The following is a 22,541-nucleotide window of genomic DNA, read 5'->3' on the forward strand; positions in this document are numbered from 1 at the left end:
CACAAGGAGAGCCAGACTCTGGAGGTGAACCAGAACCCCACCTCCCGCCCCTTCTCCCTCTCCAGCAGGGTGACAGCTTCGTGACTGAGTATTGCTCCCAGCGCTGCACCTGTGCCAGCTCAGGGGTCCTGCTGTGTGAGCCCCTCAGCTGCAGCCCTGGGGAGATCTGCACCCTGGGGAACCTCACTAGTGGCTGCTTCCGAGGTGAGCCTGGACCGGCCCTTGGCTTCAAGCTGCCCTCATACCCTTGGGAGCAGGCTGGGGGTGGGGGTGAGGGTGGAGGTGTGCCTGGACCGAGGAGCACCTCCCAGGCCTGTGCCTGGTACTCCATCTCATCAGTGTCAGGAAGTTCGTGCCATGCGATCCCACTGTCTTTTTCGGGAGTGGCAAAGGCACAGGCCCTGCCTTCTCTGAGCCTCTGCTCTCTGCCGGGCACTGTGCTGGGCCCTTTGCCCAGCGTTAGCTTCCCAGGATCTCCTTTAGTCCTTACTCACCACTTGGGGGTAAGCACAGCATCCCCACTTTATAGGTAAAGAAAATGGAGTTCAGAGAGGGTAAGCAGTTTCCCCAGAGCTCGGGGCGTGTAGAGCCAGGACTGGAAACCTGGCCAGCAGACCCTGGCGAGTCTCTGTCAGCTGCTGCTTTCTTCCCTGGCGTCCCAGCCCCCAGGCCCCTCTCCCTGGCTGTGGGTGTCCTCTCAAAACCCCCCTCCCAACCCCTTCCATCCTTGCAGACAGCCCGTGCCTACAGAACCCCTGTCAGAATGATGGTCGGTGCCGGGAGCAGGGAACCCACTTCACCTGTGAGTGTGAGCTTGGTTACGGGGGACACCTCTGCATGGAGCCTCGGGATGTGCCACCCCCCAAAAAGCCAGGCAAGAACTTCATCCCAGGCCCTGTATCCTCACAGCCCCTTCCCCACAAACAATGGCCGCAGAATTATCCCATATTTATATTAACCTATAATATTATAGATGTATAATAGATAGTATAGTATCCATGTCATATATTACTATATGAAATATAATAATATAATATTATAATATGATCCCTACAGATTAGCCGGATCAGTGTCCTCCAAGTATCTCAGAGTCCCTTTGCCCATCTCCTACCCACACACTCTGGAATCTTCTCTCTGATCCTCAGCTCCCCACTTCTGAGATCTGTATGCCTCACCCTGCTGTTATTCCCCTCTCTTGTGTCCCTCTGAGCCTCCAGTACCTTTTATTGGTATTCTCCATCCCAAACTGTAATTCCTGTGAGCCTCTGGGCCAGCCGTTCTCCAACTTTATCCTCGTGCCTGAGATCGGGGTGGAGCAGGGCTGTCTCCTTTACCTTGTTCATTCCGGGACCTGTCCCCAGAGATTTGGATTCAGTAGGTCTGGAGGGGGCCCCAGAGATCTGCACTTTTCACAAGCTCCCAGGTGACCGATGGAAGTGATGCCTGGGCTACTCTTTGAGAAGCACTGACCGACATAATACCCTGGACTCCAGGGACCAACTGGATAAACATCCCCTTAGAAGGTTCATGAGAGTTCTGTGTCCAGAAGCAGGAGGGCAGTGCCAAGGCCTTGAAACCCCTGGGAGCAGCAGCCTCCTAGAGGGAGAACCAGCCACCAGGGATGTAGGGGATGTAGTCCCTCCAGGGTGGCAGCGAAAGACTGAAGGGGAGTGTCTCTGCCACCCCTTCCTATCCCACATCCCTATTTCTCTTCCCCACTCCCCAGAAGCCTCCAACTTTGTGGTCATCCTGTTGGGATTGCTGGTGCCTGTGCTGGTCATAGTGTCAGCAGTGACCAGAGAATGCATTTCCAGGAAGAGGAGGAGGTGAGTTTCAGGAAAGGGGAAGAGGAGGGGCGGCTGGTAGGAGAGCAAACATGGGGGGCGGGCGCTGACCTTCAAGCTGGTGTCTGTTCCCCACGCCCTCTAGGGAGAAAATGCACAGCCAGACCAGAGACAAGCTGCCAGGTACCGGTGAGCACCAGCCCCACCGTCCACAGCTTTGGCTCCGGGAAGTCGAGTCTGCCTCTAATACAAGGTTTTCTCGCTTTCTCCTCAGATTTTGCTCCAGAGCGTGCCTTCAAAGTTGCTCAGTTTTGAGTTGTCCACAGAAGAAGGAGACATAAAATTATTTATTTTTGAGATGTAATTTGTACATGGTTCTGGTGGAGAAAGGCTCTGTGAGGGGGGTCTTGAGGGGAGAAGTAGGAGGGAGATGGGGTGTGAGGGTCTAGGGCTGGGGGCTCCACAGAGTGTCCAGAAGGAAGGGGAACAGAGGTCTGAGGAGGTGAGGGGCTGTCTGTCCCTTAGACAAAGCCACGTGAGGGTGGGCCACCCGCCCTCCGGCTTAGGGGATACAGGAGAAAAGATTTCACGCCAGGAATCCTCGTTCTTGGCGGACTTGGCCTCAGAGCTCGCCACCGGCAGGTAGTGAAAGGTGATCCTGAGGTTTTACATTTCTAATGATGAGACTAAGGCGCTGGGCAGAGGCTAAGGACTGGGAATGTGGCTTTTTCCAAAGGGTGAACCGGCCGGCCTGTGACCAAAAGGGCCTTGGGGTTCCTATGGTAACTGAGGGTGGAGTCTGAGGGCTGGCTTGGGAGGAGTTTGGAGCTCCATCCTATTAGGAGTGAGCAGCTCACCTCAGCCAAAGGTCAAAGTGCAAACACTCCCACCCTGACCCCTGTGCCTCGTGCCTCTCACCAGGCAGGTCCTGGGGGAAAGGGTGGGACATCCTGCTTGGGCTCTAAGAAGAAAAAGAAGGTTGTCAACTGGGGGCGCTCAGGATGTGGGACCCCCAAGGACAGGGGACGCCAAAACAGGCAGGACCCTGGGTTCTAGAGAGGAATCCTTATTCTGTGCTTGTCCTCCAAATGACCCCAGCAGCCACCTTCATGTAAGGAAGCAAGACCCAAGTTGTTGGGGAAAGGGCCCTAAGGGAGGGGTGCCCCTGGCCAGGCCACCCTGCCCCTTAGCTGAGGGGAGCAGCTCACACTCTGGAGCTTGTGACAGGAAGGCTCAGGCATTCTGGAACTGGGCTGGACGTCACGGGGCTCCCAGCGGCATGCCTGCCCCCACTGAGCTCCCTTCTCCTGCGCTTTGACCCTTTGCCTCTCTGTTCTTCATCTATATCCTGCCCCCTTGATGTTGGTTCCTCCCCTCACCCAGCTAAGGTCTCCTTATCAAGCCTGGATGTCTGGTTGGCAGCGAAGGAGGTGGCCTGGACCAGCATCCTCGAGATAGACTTCCTCCTTCCAGAAGTAGGGGGACCCAGACCCCCCGCTATCATCAGCAGGACGGACTCCCACCCACCCCCTTTTAGGGGTACAACACCTGGGCCATGTCATCGAGGGAGGGGACAGAGGATTCCAGAGAATTATACTCCCGAAGGCAGTTGAAGAGGCAGGAAATCAGGGACAGGATCACTGCCGGAGGCTTCCTGGGCTGGGAGAGGCAGAGATTGTGATTTGGGGTCCTGTACTGACCCCAACACGACAACAGGGGTCAGTTGAGATGCAGAAATGGCAGGGCTGCACCAGCTTGACAAACCTGACCAGGTCCAGGCCTCCCCCTGCAGTTGTCCCCTGGGGCGGGCAGGCTGGGAGACCAAAGATGCTGAGAAAGACTTAAGGGGATTGACCCCCATCCTCATCTCATCTTCCTGTTTGGGAGGGAGAAGTTAGGGGAAGATACTCAGGTGGTTTCCCCTCCCTTCCCAAGAGGCTGGGAGAACCTGCCTGGGCAGCATCTTGAAAGGGGGAATTGTCCTCCCAACCCAGCACACTGTCTGTACACGTGTGTGTGTGTGTGTGTGTGTGTGTACTTGTGGGGGGGTCCACGTCCTCCACTCCAGCCTCTGCCCCTCCTCCACAGCCAATGCAGACACTCCCCCCACATTGCCTCTAAACCAACCCCAGCTGTCAACATCTGGCCCACATCTGTCTCTTTCATGTGACTGGACCTCCACCCGATTCCCCCCTCCCCCGTTCAGGGAGCTGTAGGGCAGGGCTCTGAGCTCAAGGCCTCCCCTGCCTCACAAAGCCCCCTGCCAGGGCTAGGGAACCAGGGCAGGGGAGGGAGGGCAACCCCATCCAGGAGGTGCCCCAGGCTACTGGCAGAGCCATCTGGAGCCTTTAGAAGCAGCTGCTGATGACTCATCTTCCACTGCCCCCACCCTACCACCTCAAACACACCGTGGGGCTGGGAACCAAGCACCCAGCCCCGTCTCCAGACCTCCAACCCCTCTCAGCCTGGCTCAAAAGCTCCTTCACAGCAGTCCCCACCCTCCACAGAAGTCTATCCCCCCACCCAACCCCACTCCCAATCATCCCCAGAGCCAGGACACTTCCCATTTTTTTATTTATACAAAACAATTGTTTTAAATATAATTTAAGAACCCCTCCAAGCACCAGTGTCTGTCTCTTGTTTCTACCACCACTGCCCCCCACACCCCCTCATGGACACAGCTTAGGGGTACTTGGGGGGGGGCAGGGAAATGTCTGGGGTTGTGGCGTGACCAAGGCACTGTTCTGGAAACACACAACGATGGGTCCCTGTTTCAACTTGGGCAAAGGAGGCAATAAACAGGTCCCCTCTAACACAAAAAGTTACAAGGACGGTTAAAAAAAAAAAAAAAGGGAAGGAAAAATAAGACCGAAAACAAAAAATAAAACTCAAAAACCTTCAATATGAAGGCAGCAGATGGGGAAGGGGCATTTACAAGGGAAAACCGAATTCGGTGGACAGCAGCAAGGTTGGCACATCCAAGTCCGATGATTTTGTCACTGGGCCATGACGCCCCTTCCTGCCTCACGACTCGCAGGCTAGTCCCCCCTTCTCTTTGGTCTGCAGGGTCGCTGCCCTTCAACGTGAGGAGGGCCACCGGGGGCTCTAATTGGGGATCAGAGGGAGGCCGTGGGGATTGTGCCCAACCACCCCCGGGATGTTGGCAGACTCCGGGCACTTCTTTTCCTCTGGTCAGACCCAATCCCGAGGGAAGGGCTCCCACACCCTCAGTTTGGGGTTCCCCGCTTGGGGAGCGTCAGATTTCTACACTCCCATACGGCAGAATCCCCAAATCCCCCAAATCCCGTCTCTCCAAATTGCCAGCTCCCCGCCCCCATGGGTTCAAAGTGCAATCCAGTGGGGCCCGGGGGTGGGAGCCTCTTGGGTCCCCACCCGATTCTGCCCCAGGAATAAGGGGAGCGGTGTCCCCAGCGTGGGAGTCCCTGCTGCTCCAGAGCTGGGGGGCTAGGCGAGGAGGCGCAGGTCAGTACTGGGGCGCTGGTGCTCCCGACCCTCCTGAGGCTCCAGGCTTGGCCTGGGACTTCATGTGCTGGACACTGGCCAGGATTTTTTTCTGATGCCCCGCCAGAGTGACTCCGATTCGGAGCAGGTCCCTGGGGAAGAACGAACAGCTAGGTGAGGCCACTGGGCTCCCGGGGCGGCTCTCCTACCGAAACCCCATCCTCGCCTCGGGATTGTCCGCCAATCAGAATGGCCGGCGGGGAAGGGGGCTGACGCTAATAGTTGCCAGTCAGTTTCCGGAGGATTTAGGAGCCGCCACAGTTCCGCGCAGCCGCAGTAAGGGGCGGAGCTAGGTACCCGCGGGGGTCGAGAAGCAGGAGGTGGGGCGGGCTGAGAGAGAGAGAGAGAGAGAGAGAGAGAGAGAGAAAGAGAAAGAAAGAGCTGGGTGGGTGGAGAGGAAGGGGCAGGAGAAGACAAAAACAAACTGCTCCCAGCCTCACCCTGATGCGGGGAGACAGGGATAAGGAAAAAAGAAGAGGTGAGAAATGGAGGGCAAGAACTCGTGTCAGGGAACCCGTGTCAAGGCGAGACTGGAGCAAGTCAGGGAGGAGGTGCCCAGATGTGGTGGGGCAGACTGGCCCGGGACCTGCCTTCCAGGGAGAGGGATGGCCTCCTGGACCCTCTGTGTCTGGATTTATATTCCTTCTATTTCTGTGATTCAAACCTGGGGCAAGAAGAGTCGTTGGGAGAGAAATGGAAAGGCAGAAAGGAGGACCAGGGAGAGGCCAGCTAGGGAAAACCAGTATTTGGGAGGCGTTGGAATCATAAAACCATTTAACATTAAAGCTGGAAACGACCTCCAAAACCTAGTCCAACCTTCTCCTTTTATGGGTGGGAAAACATCCAGAGTTGACCACATCGTTAATGTGAGAGCAGGGTCTGGAATGCAGATAGATGCACAAAGATAGATACAGATTGCGAGGTGCGAGCGAGATGGCCCCGGGCTGAGATGGTGCAAGGGGGTGAGGCAGGCACAGATGACCGGGAAGAATCCTGGGGCTCTCAGCCGCTGCAGCTGTTACTGCTTTGGCAGGGGAGGGGCTTTAGAAAACAGAGTTGGCACCAGGAGTTGACCCCAAAGGCCCCTGCTGAAACTGTGGGCCTGATTCTGGTCCCCAGGCACCACCCCTCCTGGCTGCTTGGCCCTCAACACTCCCCCACCTCCATCTCCTGCCACAACTTACTCAGTGGAGATCTGGCTGACCAGCTCGAAGGAGCCAAACCCAGCGGCTGCAAAACTTTCTTCGTATCTTCCCATCTTGATGGCTCGAAGCCACTCACCCACAGAGCCAAAAGCTGAATAGTGAGGCTGCCGCTGATCCAGGAGGGGGTGCGAGGCCCTGGGAGGCAAGGATGGGGAGGACACACTGAGAACCAGCCTGTGTCAGGGTGCGGACGCAGAGCCCAGCCCTGGAGAGGTGGACAGGGACCATCCCACATACCACCAAAGGGACGGATACTTCTCGGGGGGAAGCGAGGTTCTCAGGGAATGGCAGAGTGCAGGAAAGAGGGCCCATCCTCTGGGGTCCTCACCCGCCATTCTCGCGGGCCACGATTTTGAGGCTGGCAGGGTTCCGGATCATCTTGTCGAGGGCACTGACCACCTGGGGGAAGCGGGGCCGCGCGTTCCGGTCTTTCTGCCAACAGTCCAGCATAAGCTGATGCAGGGAGGTGGGGCAGTCTGGGGGCGGGGGCAACCGGTAGTCCTGTTCAATGGCATTGATCACCTGGAATGACAGGCAGAAGCACTGGCTGAGGACGTCAGGGAAAACGAGGTTGCCAAAGGACCCCAGGGAAATGGCGACTCAACAGACGCTGGGATGGCTGCTACAGCCCCCCAAGAAGGGCAGATTTGGGGGGTGCTCCTGGCCAGGGCCGAGGCCATTGGCTGTGGCTCAACGTCCCAGAAGCTCCTGAGCTATGATCCAGACATGTAACTTCCCAAGGCTGCCCTCCATCACTGTGTCCTTCTGCGACCAGATAGGCTGTATCGAACTCTTGGATACAGAGATCAGCTCCTCAGAGCGCCACCCTCACCACCTCAAGGACCAAGCAGTGATGAGCTGAGAACCAACTCCCCCCACCACCACCCATATCCCAAGAGAGAGGACGTTCCAGGAAAGCTTGGTAGGACACTTACATCCTGATTGCTCATATCCCAGTATGGCCGTTCCCCAAATGACATGACCTCCCACATCACAATCCCATAGCTCCAGGCATCACTGGCAGATGTGAACTTCCGGAACGCAATGGCCTCAGGGGCTGTCCATCGGATGGGAATCTTTCCTCCCTAAAGATGGGGGAGGAAAAGGTGAGCCGAGGGACTCACAGGACTCAGGCATTCTGCCTCCCACCTTTGCGTTTCCCCCAGCTCGGGCCTCCTTTCTTTCTGGGACCCAAACACCCAGCTCCCCAACTCTTGTTCTTTTCCTAGACACCTGGTAGCCAGGTTCCTTAAGCTGACCCCCCTGCCCCGACAAGGTCCACTCTTACATCCTGTCTTGGACCAGAGCTGTCAATCCCTCAGCCTCCCAACTTTCCAACCTGCCCTGCTCACCTGGCCCTAAGAACCTAGCTCATATGCCTGTGTCCCAGCCTCACCAGAGAGCTCGTGTAGGTGGGATCAGAAGAGTTCTCCTCCAGGAAGCGGGAGAGGCCAAAGTCTGAAACTTTGCAGACAAGGTTGCTGTTGACCAGGATGTTGCGGGCAGCCAGGTCTCGGTGGACGTAGCTCATCTCAGCAAGGTACCGCATGCCTGAAGCGATGCCCCGTAACATGCCCACGAGCTGGATGACGGTGAACTGGCCGTCGTTCAGCTGGAGATGGACATGGTGGGGGCATGGTTCGGACAGCTCACCCACCGCTCCCCCTTTCTTCCATGTTCTAAACAGTATTTGTCCCTCCCAGACCCAACTTGCAGACCCACCTGTAGGACAGGCCTGCTGACATCCCAGGTAAAGCACTCCCTTTCTTTGTTTTTAAAAAAAATTTTATTTTTATTTATTTTATTATTTTTTGATTTTATTATTTGAAATCTATAGACGGTTTATTTTATTTTATTTTTTGGTCATGCATGCGGGATCTTAGTTCCCCGACCAGGTATCGAACCCGGGCCCCCTGCACTGGGAATGCGGAGTCTTAACCACTGGACCGCCAGGGAAGTCCCTCCCTCCTTTCTTTTACCCTGAGTTCTCTCAGCTCTTACTATGGTATCGTGACACAATGCTTAAAATTGTCCCACTTTCAAATATTCGCTTTCAGTCTCTCGTAATTAGATTATAAGGAGACATTTTAAGATTTTCTTCCATTTAACCTAGTACAGTGCTTTACATCCAGGAAATACTCAACAAATGCTTTTGATCTATGTTCTCTTTATTTGACAGCAACAGAGCACTGACAGTTACGAGTGTGCTCTGAAGCCACCCTTCTACAGGTGGAGATGCATGTGTTGGTGCTGATCCTCCCACAGTCTCACTCAGCCCTCCTGGACCAACTGTATGCAGGATGCAAGAGAACTGTGAGGAATTGGGTGTGATCAGTGACCACAGCACCAAAACCAAGGTCTAAAGCCCGACCTGGAGCTTTATAGAGTTGGCTCTCACCAGGTAAGCCAACCAGTCACGGACAGTTAACTCAGCCCGTCTTCTGGGTTCAGCTAGCATGCAGGGGACCCTCGGCAGCCCTTCAGGGCCAGCAACACAGAGTTCAGAAACCGAATTCTGAATCCATCCTCCAAGCCTGCACCCACCCCACGCCTCGCATCTCAGCTGGTGGACTCACTTCCAGACACTCAGGGTAGAGACCTCGGAGTCTCCCGCATCCATGGCTTACAAGTTCTGCTGGCTGTGCCTCCAAAACGCACCCCAAACCAGCCACTTCTGCGCATTCACTGCAGCCCCCATGGCCTGAATGATGCCAGTCTTCTCATTGGCTCCTATCCCTCATCATCCATCAGAGAGATCTCCTTAAATCACCTCCCTCTCCTGCTGAAATGCTTCCCCTCAGACTTCTAATCACATCCAAATTTCTAAGGTCACGAGGCCCAGCCGCCAACCACAAGGTGATCCACTATCACTCCTCTGCTGACCTGGTTCAGCTTCGCCGGCCTTTCTGCTTCTTAAACAGGCTGGGATCCCGCCCACCCTGGGTTGCTACTCTCTGCCCCCGACACGCTTCCCCCCACCTTCTCATGGCTGGCTTTCTCATCTACCCAAACGTCATCTCTTCTAAGATAGACCCCCTTCCCTTTCCTGCAACCGGACAATGGAACAGACTCCCGTATCCACAAGGGAGGGTCAGGCCATCCTGGCACTACTCCAGGGTCTGCCTCAGCATCCCTCGTGCTGGAAGCCGGGTAGCCTGTGTCTCCTGATGCGGTGCCACGGGAAGTACACGGCTCCCCCTGATGTAGGCTGGCCACAGAAGTTTAATTTTGAACTTATCACAACATTAGACATTGCTTCCCTTACAGGAAACACAGAGAAACAAGCTAGATGACCCCACAAGGAAGAATCCGATAAATCCAGAAGATAAGACATTCAAGTGGACAAGTGGCCCAGCCCTTCAGTGTATCAGAACCCCAGCAAGGGACTGTCCTAGATGTAGAAAAGGCTCAAAACAATAACCACAGGTGCAATGCTTGATCCTGAACTGGATGCTGGGACATTTTGGGGACAACTAGAGAACTATGAGTATCAAGTGGGCATTAGGTGATACCAAGGAATTGTTGTAATTCTGTTAAACGCAATGTTACTTTGCTATGTAGAAAAACGTTTTGGGGACTTCCCTGGTGGTCCAGTGGTTAAGACGCCGCACTTCCACTGCAGGGGGAGCGGCTTCGATCCCCGGTCAGGGAAATTCCGCGTGCCGCGTGGAGCAGCCAAAAAAAAAGAAAGTTTTGTTTTTTTCCAGAAGATGCATGGCAAAGTTTAAAAAATAATAAAATTTCATACAATTTTGTTAAGGTAGCAAAAATGAGCTCTTCTCTCTCATTTCTATGATCCTGTTCCATTTTTTTCACATCTGAAATCACGTTTACTTTTTGTAAAACCTTGTTTGTACTTGTTAATCTTCAGTCTCCCCCATTACGCCACCAGCTCTCCAAGAGCAGAGGTGCTCACGGCTCTATCTCCCGAGGCCCAGTACAGGGGCTGGTACACAACGAGGCGCTCAGTAAATATTTGTCACGAGGACAGATGACAACCCCTCCATATCCCAGGGTCAGCCGGCCCCACAGGGAGACCAATCCCAGGACTCAACCTTCCCTGGTGGAGAATGAAGGGTAGAGGGGCGGTGATGTGGGACCCACTGTCTGTCCCGGGTTCTGAGCTCCTTGGCTGCACTGCGGGAGCACAGGGTGGATGTGGAAAGCTGGGAGCAGGGGGTCTCACCCTCAGGAAGGAGTCCAGGGCGCCGTTCTCCATGAACTCGGTGAGAATCATGACGGGCACGCTGTTGGTGACCACGCCCTCCAGGCGGATGATGTTGGGGTGCTCGAACTGGCCCATGATGGAGGCCTCGCTCAGGAACTCCCGCCGCTGCCGCTCCGTGTAGCCGCCCTTCAGGGTCTTGATGGCCACGCAGCTCTCCTTCTTCCCGGGGGCCTTCAGGCGCCCCCGGCACACCTCCCCAAACTCGCCTTCAGGAAGGAGGCTGAGGGTCAGCTCTCCTCCCCTGCCCCCCGACCCCCACCCAGGTCCGGCCCTGCAGTCCCTCCCCCCACCCCACCCCCACCCGGGCACCCAGGCGTCTTCCTCTCACCTGCGCCAATCACCTCTTCAATCTTGACATAGGAGACATCGATCTCTTTTGCAAATTCCCTCACAGCCTCATTAGGGTCTTCGTAAGTGAAGGGGTCAATGTAGACCTTAGTACCTGAGGAATCACGTGGGGCTTGTCAGCCACCACTGCATTCAGATGCCCGGGTCCCTGGCTCACAGCTCTCACCCCAGCCCTATCTCCTCGAGGATGGGCCTACCCACCGTGCCCAATGAGATACTGTCCGTGTTTGTCTGAGTATTCAGCTTCTCTCCCGTTGCTCTGCTTCCTGTAGCCGATGGGAAAGAAGAGATAAACTGAGCCACACGTCTCGATGTTCCCAGAGGGGGAGGATGGGAATCAGAGAAGATTCCAGGTGAAAACAGGCTCCCGGGACATCAGGGGAGGCTTGCCCTGGAGCAAGAGGGCAGGTGGCCAGCTACACGGGGCTTCGCAGGGGCCTCCAGGTGCCCAGAGCCCTCACCTGAGGCAAAGGACAGCGATGACGATGACCACGAGGACCAGCACCACGCCCACGACCGCCGTGCCAGCAATCAGGGCCAGCTGCTCCCGCCAGCTCTCATGCTCTGGAGAAGAACTGGTGATCAGGGGGACCCGGCGGGCCCGTGGGCTCCACTCAAGTCCCTCAGGGCAAGCAAAGAAGTTTCCCAGTCTTGGTGGGTTTGATTTTGTTCTGTTATAAATACTGGTAACCACAAAAAGTCCCACTTGAACAGAAGGTTCCAAAGGCTAAAAATGAAAAGGTTCGTAGCCAAAAAGTGGAAATATCCCAAATGTCTATCAACGGACGCGTGGATAAATAAAATGGGCCACAGCCATTCAATGGAGTATTTTTCAGCCACGAGACGGAATGAAGTCCTGATATGTTCTACAACACGGATGAACCTTGAAAACGTTATGCCATGTAAAAGAAGAAGCCAGTCACAAAAGACCGTATTGTATGCCTGCATTTGTATGAAAGATCCAGAACAGGCAAACTACAGAGACAAAAAGTAGACTAGTGTTTGCCAGGGGCTGGGAGGTAATGGAAGAGTTATAAGCATCTCTTTTTGAGGTGCTGAAATGTTCTAAAATTAATTGTGGTGATGGTTGCACAACTCTGTGAATATATTATAAGTTAATGAATTATACATTTTATTTTATTTTTTTTACTTTAAAATTTATTTATTTTTATTTTTGGCTGTGTTGGGTCTTCGTTTCTGTGTGAGGGCTTTCTCTAGTTGTGGCAAGCGGGGACCACTCTTCATCGCGGTGCGCGCAGGCCTCTCACTATCGCGGCCTCTCTTGTTGCGGAGCACAGGCTCCAGACACGCAGGCTCAGTAGTTGTGGCTCACGGGCCTGGTTGCTCCGCGGCATGTGGGATCCTCCCAGACCAGGGCTCGAACCCGTGTCCCCTGCATTAGCAGGCAGATTCTCAACCACTGTGCCACCAGGGAGGTCCATGAATTATACATTTTAAATGGGTGAATCATGGTGTATGAGTCATATCTCATTAAAATTGTTTAAAAAATTTCAAAGGTTTAGAAAACCACTGGGCCAGCATACAAAAACTATCAAAGTGTCACCTCAGTTAATCCTTGGAGCCCTGTGAGAGAGGCCTCATATTTCCATTTTTTTGGATGAGAGAGCTGGGGCTCAGGGGTCAAGTTTTTGCTAAAGGTCACATAGCTGGAGAGCAGCTGAGCTGGCCTTCACACCCAGCTATTGGTTTTGGTTTCTACATCTTAGCCCCAGGCCAAAATGCCTCGTGGTTGAGAGCAAGAGAAGCATGGGACTGTGGCTTTGGGGGTCCTGAGGGCAGAGCCAAGGCCTCCCGCCTGGTGGGGTCAGCCAACCCCACCCGCATCCTGCTCCCCGGGCTCACCGTCCAGCTGGGTCTGGCTGTGGTGCTCCTGGCCGAAGGGCCCGTAGCCAGCCTCGGAGCGCGCCCGCACCTGGACCAGGTAGCTGGCTCCCCGCTTCAGTCCCCGCAGCTCTGCCCGGTTCTCCGATGTCTTCAGGAACCGCACACTGCTGGGGCCCTCTGCGCCCTGTTCAGGAGAGGGGACTGGCCGTGAGCCAGGGCCCCCAGATTCCACTGCTCTTTCTGCCTCCCCCTGCCCTGGGCCTCCGTCCCTAGCATCTCTGGCCTGCTGAGTGGCAGGTGAGGCCTTTGTGCTCACTTATGTATGCACTGTGCCTTGTGTTTTGCATTAATTATATCATTTAATCCTTGTAGCGCTTCTGTGGGATAGGTTCCATTCTCCTAAGCAATTTTGGGGGGTGGGGAGGCCTCGCCGTGTGGCATGCGGGATCTTAGTTCCCCGACCAGGGATCGAACCCATGCCCCCTGCAGTGGAAGCAGAGTCTTAACCACTGGACCGCCAGGGAAGTCCTATCCTAAGCATTTTACAATGAGGATATTAAGCTCAGAGAGGCCAAGGGGTTGACACAAGGTCACTTAGCTAGGATGTGGCAGGTGACTGCAATTCAGGCGTCCTGGTCCCTGGAGCGGGTCCCACTGCCCACCCCCAACCCTGGGGCGGGGCCTGGTCTCACCTTCTCATGATACTTGACCTCGTAGTCCAGCACTGCCCCGCTGGGTGCCCGGGGAACAGCCCATGCCAGGCTCAAGCTGCTGGGTGATGACCGAGTCACCCTGATGTCGGACACTGGGGGCGGCACTGCGAGAGACAGACACCTTGGGGCCCTTGATCGTGGCAGGTCTGTCTCTCATCTTTCCCAGCTCCTCCTCTACTGGCCACACTTGTCTCGGTCCCCCAGCTGTTTCCGGAATTCCTTCTGGCTCTCTCTGCCCCGTCCTGAACTCTCCAGTCCACCTTTGCATCTTTCTAATTCTCTTTCTGCCTCTTGCCCCAAAGGCCTTGACCCACTCTATTTCCTGGGGATCCCACTCCCAGCTGCTGCCTTTTCCTCCTCAGGCCTTTAGACTGTCCATATCCCTCGCGAGCCTTTCCCACCAACACCTCTCCCATCCGACCACAGGCTGCCCCCTGCCCCCAGCCCCCAGTCTCACCCTCACGGTCAGTGGTGACATTCACAGCCTCAAATGGAACTGGCCCGCTGGCTAAGGAGGACACCCCGTTCACGGCGGTGACCTCGAAGGTATAGGTGAAGTCAGGACGCAACCCACGAATGGCCACCCAGGGCTCCACCAGGTCCCGGGGGCCGGGGTCGAAGGTCAGGTCTCCCCCGCAGGGCGTGCAGGAGCCGCCGGGGCGGCACTCCCGGCACCGGAGCGCATATGTGAGGTCCTCTCGGCCTCCCGACTCGAGGGGGGCGCTCCATTCCAGGCGAAGGGAGGAGCCGTTCAGGCGGGGAACCACGCTTCTCGGGGCAGACGGAGGGGCTGCAGGAGACCAGGACATCAGGCAGAGGCTGAGCAGACGGGCAGGGCACGGGCAGTGGGACAGACAGGCAGCCATACTGACGTCTTGTCTTGGCCGGGCACCAGGCCAGGGTCAAGAGGAGGAAGGTGTGGGAGGATGGGACTGGGGTCGGGGGTCCACCCCAGGGGTCACTGGCCACTTACTGGTACAGGGTGCACCTCGGGGGTCTGTGCGGGCCCGGAAGTACCCGATGCGACACTGGCAGACGGGTGAGCCAATGGTGTTGGAGTGGCTGTTGGCTGGGCACGGCTGGCAGGACCCCTCCCCAGATAGGGGCTTGAAGGTGCCCTGAGCACAGGCTGCGAGAAAGCGTCCATCAGAAACTTGCATCAGAGACATTCAGCAGTGGGGTGGGGGTGGGGGATGGGGACCAAAAAAAGGACATTCGGCAGCTATTAAAGTTGCGTGAGGTGCAAAAGGGAGAGCAGGGAGGGAGGAGCTCAGAAACCTCACTTCTAAGAGGAGAAGACCTCCCTCCAGACCAGGGGTCAGAACCCTGACGTGTACCCCCGGCCACTGCATGGCAGCCTGGTGAAACCCAGACCCCTGCTCCGAGGAATGATTTTAAATGCACACCACAAAATACACAGATTACCAAGAAAACCAAATAACTGAAAATACAGTGATCAAAACATGAAGAAACTTTGCAACACAGCAATGTGTGTGTTTCTGTACTAACAAGATACAGCAGCAAGGCTGACAGGCAAGGAAATACTGAAGTCACGATGAGCGAAAAACAACATTTTGCCATTCTTGCATCATCTCTAATGGGCTGTGAAAACACCCAGGATTTGAATGGGGCCCAAGTCTCAGGTCCTGCTCGACCGCTGGGCCGTGGCTGACACTCCGTAAGAGGAGTGGCCAATTTTAGGTAAAGATGAGTGCAAAGAAATGGTCATTTTTTTCCCCTTCCACCAAAGTTCACAGATCCCCTACATTCTATCTACAAAACCCAGGTTAAGAAACTCTGCTCTGGAGAAAAGACTACGTGAGAATTCAGTATCAGTAAATTAGACGAAACCATAATGAAAAAGACTACAGACCATGAAGCCTTTGTCCTCTGAGTCCAATAAGGTCCCCCAGCCCTGAGGACAGTCCCACAGCCCAGGAAGGAATTGGAGATAGTTAGAAGAATGAGTGTGGAAATGATGGAGAGCTCAGAACTGTGCTGGGGGCCCTGAAAACACGCCCTCCAGTAACTGAGTGCCCAGGAGAATAAAAAACTTTTAAAATGGAAATTTAAGAAGTGGATCCAAGAGCAGGGTACCAGCCAGTGCCTCCTGCAGAGATGGGCAAGCTTTGTGGGGGAAGTGCTGGCCCTCACCTCGGCACCTGGTATTCCCCTCGGCGGCCTCAAACCCTGGAGCGCAGCTGCAGCCCGTGACCGGCTGCTCAGCCCACTGGCCATCCTCCCGGCAGTAGAGGCTCGGGCTGGGACCAGGGGCGGGCACGGCATCGGCCACGCAGCTCCCCGCCACGGGCACCACCAGCTCACGAGGCACGGTCTCCGGGAAGCAGGTGAGGTTCACAGTCAGCTGGGCGCACTTCTTATAGAAGAGGTGCAGGGACAGCAGGGCCATGCAGGCGCCCTGGTCCTGGAAGGCCAGATAGAAGCCGGCCTTGGTGAGCGGGCCCAGACGCAGTGTCTTGACGTTCACCTTCCCGGTGGCCTCGGCCCCGGGGCGCTTCCGGGTCAGGTGCTCAGCAGCCACTGTGTCCACCTGCCAGGTTGGGGAAGAGACTCACTGCCGCTGTCCTCCACTCCCCCAGGACCCCGCTGGACTGTCTTCTTCCCAGCTCACCCTCTCCCTGACCTGCCTGGCTCCTGTTCCAGAACCTTCTCTCCACCTTTCCCAACGTACGCTTTCCTGCAGGCCCCAACATTGTCCATTAACACCTGCCGAGCTCCTATGATGCATCCAGCCGCTGTCCTGCACCCCCTTTCTGTGCATTCACTCATCCTACAGACACTTATCAACACCTACTCTGTGCCAGGCCCCGGACTCCACGCCAAGGAAACAGAAATGAAGGAAACACTGATAAGCTAATGATAAATTAAAAGTATGATGAGTGCTATGGCAGGCGGGACCCCAGGGCAGGGAACATCAGCAAAGTCGTCCCAGGGGGCACCTCGGAGCTGGAAGTTACAAGACGAGGAGTTGGGTGGGAGAGGCAAAGAGAAGGCACTCTAGGGTGAGGCATCAGCTGGTGCAAAGGCAGGGGGCTGTAAAGGGGCGAAGTGTACTCAGAGAATGGGGAAGTGTAGGGAGACCCCAGAACATGGAGTAGAAAGGCTGTTCCACCTAGCAGACCACCGTCTTCCCTCCTCAGACCCGGCCTCTTGCTTCTAGCCCTCAGCACCTCTAGACCACAGGCCGGCCCCAGACCCCACCTTGGCCTGGGGCACCTGGGTACCTTGATGTAGGGGTTCTCCATCCAGGCTGGCGTGTGGGCTGTGGCCGTGTCCGCGTCGCTCTCAAAGTAGAAGACAGTGAAGGTTTCCTTGCAGGAGCGGCCAGCCCGTGGCAGGGAGAGGCACTCCAGCATGGTGAAGCGCAGCGTGGCGTACACGTGCACGGCGCCCCGGCGGGGCACCCAGCCCGTGCGCAGCCAGTGGGCCAGGCCCGGGGCGCGCTGCACGTCACACACCTCGTAGGTCCGGACACTGTGCTGCTCCTCATCCAGGCCGCTCAGCTCCTCCCACTGCGGGGAGAAGGGTGGTCAGCCTGGGGGTTGCTAAGTGGGTGGGTGAAGGTCAGTGCCATAAAGCCACGAGGGGCTGGGGGGACCCCTGGAGAGCAAGGGCTCAGAGGATACCTGCTTCGGCTGCTGCGATGGCTGTGTGTGGTGTGTGTGTGTGCGGTGTGGTATGGTGTGTGTGCGTGTGTGTGTGGCCTGGGAAGCAGGAGCACAGGTGGCCCCCCTCCCTCAGTTTCCCTCCAAGCCCCAGCTCTTACCTGTCCCTCCACCTGAGGGAATGTCACCCACTTCAGATCGGCAGTTTCCAATTTTGTGTTCAGTAGGGTCTCTAAGACAGACAGACAGACAGAGTCAGTCAGAGCTTGGGAGAGACACCAGGAAGCCCAGATCCCTGGGAGCTGAGACAGACAGGCTGAGGAGGGGAGCAAGCCCTGCCCTCTGCCCCCCCAGCAAGCCCAGATTTCCAGCCTCTTTTCTGAGTGCCAGCCCCGCCCCTGACAGCTGACAGGCACAGAGCTGACCTCCGGGACTCCCAGATCTAGGCCTCTGTGAACTGCTGTGCCCCAGAGAAGAAGGGGAGACACAGATGCTAAAAGGGGAAAAAGGCAAACAGCTCAGAAAGGGCTAAACTAGAGCCCAGACCTGACCCTCACCCCGAGGTGGGATACAGGGACACCCCTCCCGCCAGGGCCTGCCTCAGCCTCTGCAGTCCGTTCACCGTCCCCACCCCCCTTCAGACCAAACACCCCAGCCCTTCAGATCCTTGAAGGTGGTGCTGACCTCCTGAGGCCCAGCCCTGACCCCCGTTCCCTCCCCACCGGCTAGCTGCCCTCGGAAGAGGAAGTGCTGGAGGCCAGGACGCTTGGGTTCCTGCCCTTGGCCCCTGTCTGCAGAGGCCTCACATCTGGCTTTGGTTATGGGAAGGAAAAGGGGAGGAGATTTTAGGGGTGTGTGTATGGGGGGGTGAGCACACCTGGCTCTGCTCTGGCTTCTCTCTGGGGAGGGGCGGGGCGGGGCTCTGCTGGAAGGTGGGGATTAGGAGAAACTGCACAGTCCGCCCCGCCCCCCCCTCCGGCTGAGGAGGGAGGGTAGGGGAATCCCCTCGGAGATTTGTGGGTGGGGTGCTGCAGGCCTGCCCTGGGAGGAGCCGAGAGAGGGCCCCCAGGGGAGCCAGCAGCACACCTGGGACCAGGGCCCCCCCCCACTGGTGGGAGCTGCAGGAGAGAAGGGAAGGCAGGTGGGTGGGTAGCCTCCTCCCAGGGACCAGGTGATGTCCACGGAGGGCAAGGGGTCAGGCGGGACCCCGGCCAGGCAGCTGGGGGTGAGGCCTGGGCCCCCATGGATGGCAGGAGAGAGCCCAGCACGCTGGGGACAGGATGCCCGGGTTCTGGGAAGGGGGCGGATAGAGGCTGCCGTCTCCACCCTCCATTGTTCCAGACTGGATAGTGTTTTCCTGTCTCCAATTTACACACTGTCTCTGTTTCAGGCTGCCCCAGGCGCTCTGAGCGGCTCACTTTCTCTCACCCTCTCTCCGTCTTGCCGGCCTCCCTCTCTCTTTGATCTGTCACTTCTTTTGCCTCTCACCTCTCTTTCCCACTCTCCATCCACCTCCATTTCTCTTTCTGACTGTCACTCTGCTTTCTGTCTCCCACCTTTCACCATCCCAGGGGCACAGAGCCTTGGATAAAAGACTGAACTCTTGTCTCAGTCTCCTCATCTGTAAAATGGGAGCAACAATACATCCCACCCACAGGGTTGTTGGAACCATGAAAACATAAAGCACTCAGCATGGGCCTCGGGCCCGGAAAGCAGTGAGGTGATAGAAATTAGAAGTTACTCCCTGTTCCTCTTTGCATCTTTCTTTCCCTCTCACCACACATCATCCCGACGGGTTTTCTCTCTGCTTTACCTTCCCCTCTCTCTCCCACAGTTCTTTCCCCATCTTTCCCCGAGCCCAGCAAGTCTCTCCTCTTCCCCCACACCCAGCCTTTGATCCCCAGCCCAGAGCAGCACTGCCCAGCCTGGGGGAGAGGGGTTTCTAACTGCCTTTGATTCCTTCTCCTCAGTAGCCCCCCATGGCCCACTCCCCAGAGACCCCTTTGATTCCAGGCAGTGAAGGAGGGGAAGGAGGCAGCTCATTGAAAGGAGATTAGGGCCATGGGAGGAGGGTTTATAGGGCTCTTGGCTCCCCCTCTAGGGGCTGGGGGGAGAGCAGAGACTCATGGATAAAGTAACATTTTGGCCGGGGGGGGGGAATGCAGAAAAAATAGAAGTTTAAGAGAGACAAGTAGACAGTAGTTAAGCTGAGTTCAGGGGACACGAGGACTGTGTAGGTCAGTTTCTGACGGCCTAGGGTTAGAGGAAAGGACTCTGGTGGGACCGGGACAGGGTCTAGATAGTATTTAAAGGGCTGGGGTGCAGCTTGGTGAAACCAGGGAAGGGGCCTCCCTGGCGCAGGGGCCATGGCTTTGGGAGAGATTTGGAGGTTTCGAGTGTGAGTGCAGAAGGTGGCCATCCCCACGGCGGTGTGTGGAATTGTAGGGTCAAGGTGTGAATGCTCCGGAATGGGGGGGCGGGCTAGTTTTATGGCCTAGCACAAAGTTCTGCCTTGTCCTCCAGAAATGTTTCCTCCTGTTTGGCAGAGGTGGGAGGAGGGGACAGAAACTTTGGAGAGAGTTTCGAAGATTGGAGTAGAAAACTGGAGAGAAAAGGAAAAGCTGCCAAGGGCGTCTGGAGTCAGGAGTAAGAGTGCGGGGAGCCGAGACCGGGGCATGTCCCGGGACGGAGCTCGCCTCCATCTCTTTCCCAAACAAAAGAAAACTCCACTCCCCGCTGGGCCGCCTCCTCCCCGCCCCCCTCCCGGGCTAGCACTATTGGTCCGGAGTGTTCGCTGTTGGGGTGCCGGGTTTGGGGGAGACAGATGTTGGCCCTTCCACCCCGAGGCCCATCTTCGGGGGGCCCCAGAAGTGGCAGGGGGCCCCAGAAGTGGCGGGGTGACCCCAAGGAAACTCACCTTCTAAAGCGGCTACAAGCGAAGCCCAGCAGAGCAGAGCCCGGAGCTCCATGGCGCCGCCTCACTCTGGTTGGATCCGATCCGAGTTTGGGGGGCGCTAGCCCCCCCAGGTCTAACCCCCCCCGAGCGGGTGGACGTCGACTCCCCGCGCTGAACTCGGTCGGGGCCCTCAGCGCGGGCCCATGTGGGCGCTCCGGGCACCCGGTGGCGGCGCCCAGGTGTGGCCCCGCGTCCCAGCCGCGCGCGCAGACGGGAGGGCGGGGGCGTCCTGGCAGCGGTCGCGCCGGGCGCGAGCAGAGCAAGACGTGGCTGCAGTCGGGGTCCCTCCGGGGCCTCGGGGTCCCGCCCCGGGTGGCTGGGGGTGGGCCGGCCGCTCGCGGTCTTCCCCCCTCCCTGGAGTGGCGCTGCTCGCGCCGCCGGGCCGACTGCGCTCCGCGCCGGCAGGGAGGGTGGGAGCGGAGCGGGGACTGGAGCGGGAGGGAGGGGACTGCGGCGCGGGGCCGAGCAGGCTGGGGCTGGGCCGGGCGGCGCCTGGCCGGGGAGGGAGGGGCGCGCGGGGGGCGGGGGGAGGTACCCCCCAGCCCAGGCTAGGCGAGGGGGCCGGGGCGTGCTGATTGGAGCACGCGCTGCTGAATAATTCATGAGGGAAGCGGAGCGGGGCGTCGAGCTGAGCAGGTCGGGAAGTTGGGAGAAAGTTTGGAGAAGGGGGAGGGGCGGCGGGTGTGGAGCCCGGGGACCGCCCAGACCTGCCCCGTGGCCGTGCGCCCCTGATCCGGACCGCGCGTGTCGAGGCTGGAGCCCAGGGACCCCCGGAGCAGGTCCGAGCCCGGCAGACACCAGGGAGCAGAGAAACACACCCCGCAGCATGGAGGGCCGCACGCTCGAAGCCCTATCCGATCCTCCTACGGACTTCGGATTCTTCTCCTGGATTCACCCACCACCCCCTCGTTGGCGCAGGGGACCGTGTTTGGGGGAATTTTTGAAGATGGAGGGTGGCCCAGCGGGCCCCAAGGCAGAGGTCTCAGCTTAGATACGCCTGGAGCGAACGTTCACACAATCATTCAACAAACATTAAGTATTGGGGACCTACTGTGCGCGCAACGCAGCGCTGAAAAATGTGCGGAGGAAGAGGGGCACCTGGGTTGAGATGGGGAGTATAGAAAATCGAGGAAGCAAGGGTAAATAAAAGGTAGTTGGGTCCGAGAGAGTGAGGGGCCCAGACGGATTCCCAAATCATGGTCCTCACTCTCACCGTCGCGATTAGGAAGGCTCCGCGACACCCTCAGTCCTGACCCCTGGGGCTCGGGCCGGGGCTGTTGCTGTCTGTCTTTCCTGAAGCTGTTTCCTGTCGGGCTCCTGGGGGCCCTCGGCATGGCTGGGAGGGCCTTTCCTCTCGTCGCCATCCACCCCCTACCAAATCTCATCAGTTAGAGGGGAGGGTCCAGGAAAGCAGCTCCTCCCAGAAGAGCTGGAAGGAAAGAGCTTAGACTCAGAAGGTATTTAAGGGGGGCCGAGTATAGTGGAGTATAGAGGAGCTGAGCAGCCGAGAGAGGGAAAGAGGAGTCCTTGGTGCTTGGGGGGTTGCCAAGCCCCTCTAACCCACAGCGAGGACGGCCAAGCCTGCAGTGACCTCTTGTCCCAGCGCACTTATCTTGCGGCCACAAGTGGTGCTCCCCACACCCCTGCCCTTCCTCGTAGCCCTGCCTGGGTCCTGCTCCGGGGTGGGGGTGGGGGGGTCACAGGGGGCAGGAAACAGCCAGCTTGGCTGGAGCCAGGCAGACCAGGCCAGGGCTGAGAATTCCCTCCTCCCTCCCCGATCCAAGCCCAGTATCCCTTCTTATTCAGTTTTTCCTCCAGGCTATCCATCTCCTCCCAACGCACCTTCCCCTGTTCTCACTCTGCACTCATTCTCTAGCCTCTAAGAGTTATGATTCTGTCTCCTCCTGGGCCCTGCCCTCAACCCCCCCGCAGGCACTTGGTTGCTTGAATTGTCTCCTTTGATGGGGCATGCAGTTCATCATCATGGTGGGGGGGGGGTCGGTGCATGGCCGGAATGGAAGAGAAACCCAGGTGCACAGAGAAATGAGGCTGGGTGGAGCAAGGGGCTGATGAGACCGGAGGGGTGAAGAGATACAACAGCTCACTAGCTCACCGCAGATTCAAACCCTGTATTTCTGACCCCCTGAGCACCAGGACTCCCTCAGCTAGAGTGAGCAAAGCACCACAGGTAAGAAAATACCCAGTTGATCCGGCATCATAGGTCATCAGCCCCCATCCCCCAGCAGGTAATTCAGTTCCTAATACCTAGTGTACACCAATCAAGGAATGAATAAAATGAAACCTTTATTGAACA

General features: G+C 57.1%; 2 protein-coding genes across 2 annotated transcripts in view; one reads left to right on the forward strand and one right to left on the reverse strand.

Moving 5' to 3' along the window:
• ZAN (zonadhesin) overlaps positions 1-2,099 on the forward strand; it is a gene marked incomplete at both ends in the record, with an annotated part of 42,924 nt that extends 40,825 nt beyond the window's left edge. Inside the window, 5 exon segments of the mRNA XM_081255149.1 lie at positions 66-204; positions 734-874; positions 1,727-1,826; positions 1,930-1,967; positions 2,059-2,099. Coding sequence (XP_081111275.1) covers positions 66-204; positions 734-874; positions 1,727-1,826; positions 1,930-1,967; positions 2,059-2,099 — 459 coding nt within the window.
• Positions 2,100-4,353: 2,254 nt separating this feature from the next.
• Positions 4,354-20,723, reverse strand: EPHB4 (EPH receptor B4). The gene is made up of 17 exons (XM_081255510.1): positions 20,189-20,723; positions 17,433-17,503; positions 16,891-17,178; positions 15,800-16,196; positions 14,619-14,774; positions 14,103-14,435; positions 13,625-13,749; positions 12,951-13,116; positions 11,549-11,651; positions 11,289-11,353; positions 11,068-11,181; positions 10,698-10,945; positions 7,908-8,123; positions 7,447-7,596; positions 6,840-7,033; positions 6,491-6,646; positions 4,354-5,398 (listed from the first exon to the last, which is right to left on the reverse strand). The coding sequence occupies exons 1-17, from the start codon at positions 20,238-20,240 to the stop codon at positions 5,269-5,271; spliced, it is 2,964 nt and encodes a 987-aa protein (XP_081111636.1). The 5' UTR covers positions 20,241-20,723; the 3' UTR covers positions 4,354-5,268.
• Between the last annotated feature and the right edge of the window lie 1,818 nt (positions 20,724-22,541).

Source organism: Mesoplodon bidens (genome assembly GCF_964165515.1).
Source record: "Mesoplodon bidens genome assembly, chromosome: 15".
NCBI lineage: Eukaryota > Metazoa > Chordata > Mammalia > Artiodactyla > Ziphiidae > Mesoplodon > Mesoplodon bidens.